At 44.6% G+C, this 9,838-nt stretch overlaps 1 protein-coding gene across 5 annotated transcripts in view; it reads left to right on the forward strand.

Moving 5' to 3' along the window:
* Positions 1-9,722, forward strand: part of Clc-a (chloride channel protein 2) — a 53,730-nt gene extending 44,008 nt beyond the window's left edge. For 4 of the 5 annotated variants that reach the window (XM_076436933.1, XM_076436930.1, XM_076436932.1 and 1 more), the window contains 12 exons: positions 1,870-2,152; positions 2,260-2,471; positions 3,015-3,535; positions 3,720-3,954; positions 4,048-4,210; positions 4,324-4,554; positions 5,823-6,046; positions 6,332-6,523; positions 6,675-6,817; positions 6,935-7,115; positions 7,193-7,420; positions 7,707-9,722. In XM_076436933.1, the coding sequence (XP_076293048.1) occupies positions 1,870-2,152; positions 2,260-2,471; positions 3,015-3,535; positions 3,720-3,954; positions 4,048-4,210; positions 4,324-4,554; positions 5,823-6,046; positions 6,332-6,523; positions 6,675-6,817; positions 6,935-7,115; positions 7,193-7,420; positions 7,707-7,880 (2,787 nt within the window). In that variant the 3' untranslated portion in view covers positions 7,881-9,722. Of the gene's footprint in view, positions 1-23; positions 1,355-1,869; positions 2,153-2,259; positions 2,472-3,014; positions 3,536-3,719; positions 3,955-4,047; positions 4,211-4,323; positions 4,555-5,822; positions 6,047-6,331; positions 6,524-6,674; positions 6,818-6,934; positions 7,116-7,192; positions 7,421-7,706 lie in introns of those variants that run through there. The other variant, XM_076436935.1, reaches the window with a different exon arrangement.
* The last annotated feature ends 116 nt before the right edge of the window (positions 9,723-9,838 follow it).

Below are 9,838 nucleotides of genomic sequence, written 5' to 3' on the forward strand. Positions count from 1 at the left end.
TGAGACCTTCGAAAATCGAGTTTTCCTCGAGTGGCCATCATCGGATGTTGTTTACATTGGAGTGACTATTACTAGCAGGACGTGTGTTTTCCTCGGTTACAGTTAATCACCCCTTTTATTTTCATGCTGGCAGAGATCTTGTTTGTGTCTCGATTGTTGCAAACTGGTCTGCTTAACTCGATTTCTGAGAAACACGGTTCTCTTCGGTGTGTCCACGTCGGTGGAGTTTGATGGATTCGTTGGGGCAGGGCAGAAAATACGTTTATACCGAAGTGGAGGGGATTTGGGTGGGCTTTTCAGGACTTAACTCTCAGCAAGTGGAAACAATTGATTTTTAACGGTACAGCCTTTAGTCGTTGTAGAACTTTAGAAAATCACGATCAATCAATTACGAAATTATAGTAGTTACTAGACTGTTGATTCTTCTGCAAAATAAAAATTAATCTATCTTTTACTTTGAACTACACCCACTCGTTTTTACCATAAAATCCGCAGTCCAGTGATTACTTTGACAGCATTCTTGCATCTTGTATATCGTGTTAATCTTTGATTTTGTACATTGTAATCGAAATTAATGTTCGAGTTTGATAAAAAGATTGTCAGTCATACACGACCAACGTGACAGCGTTAACACGAGAAGATACTAGCAGCCGAACGAATTTCTGTTAGAACCGAATAGTATGTTTACGATCGAGCAACGATCCCGATTGTATATCTATCGGCATGTGACTCGAATCACGAGCGCTCATTGTTTCCATCAGAAATTTCTGTCGCCGATAATTCCTTATCTCATCCCCGGCGAGTTATCACCGGTGAATATCGATTCTCACAAAATAATACGCGCATTAAAACCATCGGGATCGCCTAATTCCCTTCGTTCCAAGCTCCGCTCGACCCAATTCCAACGTAATCCTCCGAGGCCCCGAGTGTTCCGCTAAATCTCGCTCGCTTCTCTGCACGAGCATGGTCATCATCTTCGATAGACAGTAAAACGCAACATAAAAATAACTCGAGAAAGGTTGTCGATCGTTGTAAGATAAATCAGAGATCCGTTCGATCATGTTCAGCCCGATAGACGACGATCGATCTGTATCGAAACACTTTAATGCCATAGAGTCTTGGCTCGTTCGTGTGATCGACCGTTAATCGATCGAGCACTGTGATCCAGCTCGTTTCCGTTTAGCAGTTTTCAATGAAAATTTCGTAAAGTCATATTGATTCTACCTCGTGGGGATTTTTTCAAGATTTTTTACCGTTGTGTCCGGGGTTATGGTAGCTGAGAGAGCTCAGAGTGCCGCGAGTGAATGATCTTGTTCGAGGATCGAGCTGACAGATCGGGGATCGTACACGTTTGGTATGTATTTAACGATTGTGCTTTGGAAACTGCTTCGTGTCCTCTCGAAATGAGATTTATTCGTTGCATATTAAGATAATTTTACAGTAACGCATATATATATATATATATATATATATATATATATATATATATATACGATATCAACATTCAGTGGTGTCAACAGTGACAGTTCTGTATTTTGTGAGCTGGTGGTGAAAGTGCTTCTTCAAAATCTTTGACAAATTCCAACTTTCAATTCAATGATTGACACGTTCGAAGCACCTTCTGTGATCTTTTGAAAGTCCTCGTGATACGTGACATTTCCGGAGGCTTAAAGTCTTCGAAGTTGGCTTGATTTTTCAATTCTTTACAATCCTCAGTGATCTCGTATCTTTAAAATCCTGGAATTGTTCTAAACGATTCTATATGAAGGATAACGATTAAACCACAGCTCACCACCAGTCCGCAATAATCGGACTGTAAGTCGAGCAATAATCCCAACAGGATAAAAAAACATACGACTATGAATCTAGATGTATGGTCGCTACACGAAAGACCTGGGTGAGTACGCGAAGGAAGAGGCTCAGAAGCTCAAGTACCATGACAAGGCGCGGAAGTACGAGAAAGGCAGAGAGGAGGACTTCCGGAAGTCGAGGAGAGGTCCTCTCTGCCGGAAGTTGCTGGCTCTGCTGGCGTTCGCCTGGAAACACACTGGAGCTCGATTAGGCGAGGACTGGGTCTTCCTGGCTCTTCTAGGTATCATCATGGCACTCATCAGCTATGCCATGGATCGTGGAATTTCGATGTGCAACAACGGTCAGTTCAGACTTGATCAACCTCAGCTAATTTCATTTCTTTTCCAATTTTCCGCATGATTATGTTGAACCTTTCACGAGTCATTAACAGTGTCCTTGTTCCACCAGCCAGGATATGGCTTTACCAGGACCTGACGCAGCATCCAGCGCTGCAGTACCTCGCGTGGGTGTCACTTCCGGTCTGCCTGATCCTCTTCAGCGCAGGATTCGTCCACATCGTCGCACCTCAGAGCATCGGCTCCGGAATCCCGGAAATGAAGACCATCCTCCGAGGCGTCGCCCTCAAGGAGTACCTGACCTTCCGCACTCTGATCGCCAAGGTTAGATTCTGTCCTCATTCGATTTCGTTCTCACATCACCTTCAATTCTTGTAGTCTGCTGATTCAAATGAAGGGTCTTTCAATACTAGCGATAGAACTTTGAATTGAAATATATAATATCACATAAATGACCACCACGATTGCGTTTGCTGGAGTGAATACGACAAACCCAATTTTCGATGACTCTGGCACATAAATCAGATCGTATCTCACCGATAACGCGAATTATGTTTGCTTCAAGATCATTAACAGTTCGTGGTTCATTGGAATAAACGAGAGACTTGAAAGAAACAGTCTAATGGCGTTAAGTCGCAAGATCTTGGAGACCAATTGACAGCCGCATTTCTCGATATAATCCTATCGTTGAATTTTAATATCAATGAAGCGATAAATTTTAATAACTCCAACGCGTTCAGCAACTGAGATCCGTGATGACCTGCCGAGCATTACCGAGTACTAATAACATGGCGGCCGTGCCAATTGAAAGATCTGTCGCTCTTATTGGAGGACCCTTTAGTAGTTACCCATTTTTATCATGAACAGGTGATAGGTCTGACGGCGACCTTGGGCTCCGGCCTGCCCCTGGGCAAGGAAGGTCCGTTCGTGCACATCGCCAGTATAGTGGCGACCTTGTTGTCGAAGTTGGTGACCAGCTTCCAAGGGATCTACGAGAACGAGAGCAGGAACTGCGAGATGCTCGCAGCAGCCTGTGCGGTCGGGGTAGCTTCTTGTTTCGCTGCTCCGATTGGGGGTGTCCTCTTCAGTATCGAGGTCACGACGGTGTACTTCGCCGTGAGAAATTACTGGAGAGGATTCTTCGCCGCTGTCTGCGGAGCCACGATGTTCAGATTGCTGGCCATCTGGTTCCAAAGGGAGGAGACCATCACCGCGATGTTTGCCACCAACTTTACCATGGACTTCCCGTTCGACCCGCAAGAGCTGTTCGTGTTCGCTTTGATCGGAGTTGGCAGCGGACTCGGCGGCGCGTTTTATGTCTGGCTGCATAGGCAGTATGTCATATTCATGAGGAAGAACAAGAGCATGAACAGCTTCCTGCAGAAGAAGTGAGTAGTCGAAGTCACAGCTGATCATTCCGATTATTTCTACTGCGATTCATCATGAAACACCCTCAAACATCAACCAATCCATTCGACCAACAAATCCACCATAACCAAACTCCCCAGCAAACCTCCACAAACCAGCGACTACTTCTTCAGGACTCTGTGAAACCGCGTCAAACTGTTTCAGTCGTTTTTTATACCCTGGCATCGTCTCGCTGCTGGTCTCCTCCGTCTCGTTTCCGCTGGGATTAGGCCAATTCATGGCCGGGGATCTAAACACCCACGACCAGGTGTACGGTCTGTTCACGAACTTCAGCTGGACGAAAGAGGAGTTGGGTGTCGAGGAGATGAACATGGTGAAACATTGGTCGACGGCGTACACGGACGTGTTCACCGGTCTCCTCGGGTTCGTCGCGTTCACGGTAAGATCCGCTCTCGATCATGATCCACGGGAAACGGTGGATCGACGGACGAACGGGAGAGTGCACAGTCGACCAAGGGGCCTTTGATTTCAGTTCATCTTTTCCATTATAAGCTCGACGGTGCCCGTGCCATCGGGGATCTTCATCCCAGTCTTCAAGATCGGAGCAGCGCTTGGACGAGCCGTCGGGGAGGCTATGGCACTTTGGTTCCCGACTGGTGTTCGATACGGTGGCATAATCACCCCCATAGTGCCAGGTAACTCTTCCTCAAAATATCTTCTTGGGCAATCTTTTATTTATTTAATATTTTAATTAATTCAATTCTACTATAATTGTACAATTTTTTATTTTCATCGGGTTTCTTTTCAGGGGGTTACGCTACGGTCGGCGCAGCTGCGTTTTCAGGAGCAGTGACCCACACCATCTCTGTCAGTGTCATAGTGTTCGAGATGACTGGCCAGATCACTCACATCGTTCCTATTATGATAGCAGTGTTGATCAGCAACGCCATAGCAGCTCTCCTGCAGCCTAGTATTTACGACAGCATCATACTGATCAAGAAGCTGCCGTACTTGCCCGACCTGTTGCCTTCCAGCTCAGGTACTTAACCATAAGTTCAATCGACGACTTCTCGAATCAAAAACATCGGTATCTAATTAAGATTTTTATTTTAATGAAAAATGAACTCGAGCAGAGAACTTATTGATCGTGCACCCAACCGTGATCACTTTTAGTTCATTGACGGGAAAGTTATTAAAATTGATTGAACACGTGAAAATGTTCTTCAGTACGAAAAAGGCTACCAACGAGGTCGTTTATTTTCAGTGTATCGATCGGGCGTCTAACTCCAATCATTTTTCGTTTATCGGTCGTTTAACCAGCGAAGAAAATTCTTCTACACGATTGAACGATGTCCGATAGGAATAGGGGTTGTTTAAAAATAGTTCTCGAAATGCAGATAAAAAGTATAAAATAATTTCCATTTAATTTATGCGAATACACACGAACTTAAATACAATACAATCTTTTCGGAGAGGCGGCGCAAAAGTTAAAAATTTACCAAATGACAGATGTTGCTGATTTCGTAATTTCCAGTATCGAAAATTTTCAATTTTGCGCCGCCTCCGAAAAGATTGTATTGTATTTAAGTTCGTGTGTATTCACATAAATTAAATGGAAATTATTTTATACTTTTTAGTGCGTTTTCTCGAAGTCGGTTTAATTTTTTTTTATAAAATTTTTTTTATTTCACACTTTTTATCTCTGTCAGCCGTCACATTCCATATCGTAATTTATAAATATCTGAAAGCCGCAATCGATAACGGTAACGACGTCGCGTCGTTACTGTTCCTAATATCTAACATTCAGCGGAGTTCACAACGGTATCACCACCCTACATTTTCGCAAATAAAATCGTAATTAATAAAAAAATGTAAAATTTTATTTGCACGGGACTTTCCCGAGAACATACTCTACAAGATGCAAAAGGTTTCGTTCCGATTGGTCCATCCATCTCTGCGTAATCGGTGAACAGTGAACATACATAGAAAAAAGCGAAAAAAAAATCACAGATCGAATTGAGTAACCTCCACCTTTTTCGAAGTCGGTTAAAAATCGCATGCAGTCCAAATTGGTCGAACAAATGAATGTGGACTTGTGAATCGAATTATCCGCTAGGATCTAGTGTTAGATTAAGCTTAGCACCTTCGATATTTTTGATCCCGAACTAACATTTATACAATTTATTAACAAGCCTCGCGAAGGAAGCTCCATGACTGGGTAACTGAATCTATGGAATATTCTTCTATTTATAATATGTCATTGTCCTCGAAATAGAACTCGCCAGTTGACAGTGTTAATTTCGTTAGGTATGTACAACGTCTACGTCGAGGATTTTATGGTCCGTGAGATCAAATACATCTGGCATGGGATCACTTATCAGAGGTTGAAGGAGATCTTGAAGGAGAACCGCAAACTCCGAGGATTCCCTCTAGTGGACAATCCTGACTCGATGATCCTGCTCGGATCTATTCAGAGGTTGGAGCTGATCAAGCTTATCGAGAAGCATATTGGACGCGAGAGGAGACTGCAGGTAATTCATCAAATCAATTGTAATAATTCCATATTCATTTTTAACCCTAAGCACTCGAGTGATAACTCTGAGAGAGGCGCCACTAAAAATTGCTGTATCATTATTCAAAATATTGTTTGGATTAAAAATTTTAAAAATCTTCTAGGTCGGAAGAAATGTTTAATTTTCGAGTTAAAATAGCTCCGAGTGCAAAGAGTTAAGATTAAATAGAATCTAAGAAAATATACATTTAATTAAAAATCATTTCGAAAAAACCTGAAGTTTACTTTGTGCGTGATGGATTAGGTCGCCCAAAAATGGCAGAAGGAAGCTGAAGAGAGAGCACGCGAGGAAATGGAACGTCAGTTAAGAGACCAGGAGAGAACCAGAAGGCCCTCTCGCTTCGAGGTGATCCCCGCGCCAGACATTCTAAAGATGCAGAGGCAGAGTGTCAACGATCTAACGATGTCTCCAAACAACGGCACCGGTCCGGACCACGTGAGTCACGCCCCCGCCCTATTGACGTCATATCCCGCGAATTGTGTATATTTGCTCGCTTAACTAACCGCCTACGTCATCCGGCTACCTCTTTTTCCATTTTTTACTCTCTCTTTCTCGCGTCGTCTCACGCGGTCCCGTTTCGCTTCAGCACACGTATCATTCGCCGGTGTTCGGATGCCAGCCTAAGAAATCGATCCTGAAGAAGACCAACTCCTTCACCCTGAAGGGATTCAGCCCTTTGGTCAGCCCAGCTGCCACTCCGTATACTACTGTCACTGGAGCTGAGAGCAGGTGCGAATTACACTAATGGATCTACTGTTCTGATGAAAATTGTTTTTCTTGAACAATTTTAAAGTATTGGAAAGAGAACCAGAATGAATATCCTTTTTCTGATTCGAACTTCTCCAGTTCCAGGATACGTCTGGCCTTCGAAGCGATCTTCAGGAAGTCGGCCACCCTTCAAGATGTCGACCCAGACCCAGAGATAGGATCAGCAGGAACAAGACGAGAAAGTCAGGATGGGATGCACGTGCAGCCGCACACACCCATGTTGGTTCCTAGTCCAGCCACCTCGAAGAAAGTTCAACTGGTAAGTTTGCACCTTGATTATTCATTTAGCCTGTCTGTGTACCGTCATAACGATGGAGGACTCGTTTATGTTACCAGCCACGAGAAAGAGTGATAGACATGTCGACGGAGGATCAAAAACGATGGGAGGAGAGCGAAATGGCGTTGGAAGTTGACTTCTCCAGGTGTCACATCGACCCTGCACCCTTCCAGCTGGTCGAGAGGACGTCCTTGCTGAAGGTGCATAGTCTCTTCAGCATGGTAGGGGTGAACCATGCTTACGTGACTGCTATTGGAAGGCTAGTTGGAGTTGTGGGGCTCAAAGAGGTATGTCGAGAGAATTATGTTGATTCAAAAAGATAAAACTTTTCCATCAGGTTCATAGATAGATCACAGATACATCCAGCATAACAATGGTCAAACTATAGTGTAACTTCCACTGATCCTTGCTCCTTTCTGAGGAGACTCCTCTGGTGTCCAGCACGTTCTCCTAAAGCTAGCAACCAAGTCATCATCAAGCTCTCCCGAAGCTGGCAAAAAAAGTCAGACCTTTCCCAAAAGCTTCATCAACAGCTAAAGCTTCCGAGAATCTAAAAACTGTATCCACTTGCAGTTGAGGAAAGCGATAGAGGACGCAAACGCCGGGATCCTGCCGACTCATCAGGACTCCCACCTCGGTATCTCGAGCTCGAGTTTAGCGAAAAGCGAGACGGACACCGAGAGCAAGAATGTCAGCACGATGAACTCCATCGCTTCGGTCGAGTGCGAGAAAGTGGAGAAAGTCTGAGATAAATGGGTATAGAAAGAGAGAGAGAAAGAGAGAGAAGAAAAAAAGAAAGAACAGAGGCAACGAACGAAGTATGAAAGAGAGAGAGTGAGAGATAAGTAGAAGCAAACATGTGATAGTCGCGTAGCCGGCCAGGCAACGCGACCCCGAACGACAAGAGAGACCTTTTTAAATAGCGATATCCTCTTCCTTCCGCGACCCATTCGACAGTCCTGGGACATTCGAGCAGCAACCAGTCGCCGGTAGATCGCTTTCGAACGCTCCTCTCGTACTTAAATGGGGACAGGATTGATGCAAACCGCGTTTAAACGCTTCCTCCCAGACCGCACGTTCGACGGGACGTACATCACGGCTTTTGGATTTAGATTTGACGCGTTGCTTGCTGTAGATCATCGCTGAGACCTTCATAGTTGGGAGAACAGTGCTGCAACGAATGAAGTCAAGGCTTCGAGACTGCAGGTAGCTTCCAGAGGCCCTGGCAATGTTTAGGGTATCGGTGCTAGGAAGATTTGATAGAATAGACGAGCATGTCATTGGTAGACTGTGGATCTTTATGCAAATTGTGTCAGTTTTGTGAATAATTTTAAGTGACTACTTGTCTATGCAAACGTGTAGTCATTTTTGTTACGATACATACTCAAAAGAAGAGAACACAGTGTGTTTGAATTCTTTAAACGATGTTTTATATTCGATCTATCAATTTACGTTACAAAATGCATAAAATCCACAGTCTACGTATCAGTGATAGGACCTCTGAGAAGCAATCTGCAAATCAAGAAGCCGCCCGCAGGCAAAGCGGAACAGGCTCCGGAGCAGTGTGAATCTACCCAATCGCGAAAGCTCGATCCTCCGCGAGGGTCTGCGTGTAGATCCTTCCCGTTTCGATCCTAGCGCATCCAGCGAACCCCGAGGAACGATCCTCGCATTCTGGTCGCGTGTCGCGTAACAAAGGAAGTTATCAGGCGTGTGTGAGAGCGAGAGTGTGTTCACGATGACGTCAGTGTCCAAAGGATCCTCCTCGACGCCCATGCTAAGCAGCCGGATCACAATTACGATCAAAGAAAGAAAAGAGGAAAGATAGACAGAGAGACGGTGCTTTAGTAGCGATCGGATCATACGAACGATCGTTCGACGTGGATCACGGGCCGGGTGATCAATAATGTATAGCGTTCCGCGAGAAGCGTGATCGACGATCGATCGAGGAGGAACGCGGATCCGGGACTCGCAGAGTGCTCTAGCTTGTAAACTGTCTGACCATGGTTGTGCCAACCTATTTATTCTAATCGTTTAATCGTTTAAAGAACCGCGCGAAAGATTCGACTCGAGTCATCTAGAGATCTATACTGTTTCTCCTGTCCTCGCGAGATCGCGGCGGATCGAATCGACGAGATGGATCAACGTTTCTTTTTTTTCTTCCTGCGATAGATCCTCGCGATCTCACGAAGATCCACGACGCCTCCCCTCGACGAACGAATCGGATATTAAGTAGAGGAATCGAGGGGGGCGTCGTTCTAGTTAGAGGATATTTTAATGACGTAGCGATAACCGATAATAATAAAGGAAACAAAAAACGATGTCTTAATCGATGGTTAACGGACGAACGTTTATCTAGGACCAGAGGCGGGCCAACGCCGTCCAATTGTTTAATTTAAGACAAAAGATTCTCGTAGGGCATTTTACATTCCGTCTTGACGAACAAGTTCACGATGCATCCCATTTTATTGTAAATTTCGCCGCGCGTCAACACGGCCGCACTAGCCACGAGCGAAATACGGCCGCCGAGTATCTGTACAATCTGTACAATATCGGGAGAAGACATTAAATAATTTATTATATTATTTACATATTGTGCTGTGTCGATATTTATCAAGATCCACGCGCTTCCTCTTGCCGCTAGTCGATAATAGATTCGACCTGGGTCCGTTCTGGCCCGATAATTCGAACCATTCGTTGATCCG

Source organism: Lasioglossum baleicum, chromosome 13 (genome assembly GCF_051020765.1).
Source record: "Lasioglossum baleicum chromosome 13, iyLasBale1, whole genome shotgun sequence".
NCBI lineage: Eukaryota > Metazoa > Arthropoda > Insecta > Hymenoptera > Halictidae > Lasioglossum > Lasioglossum baleicum.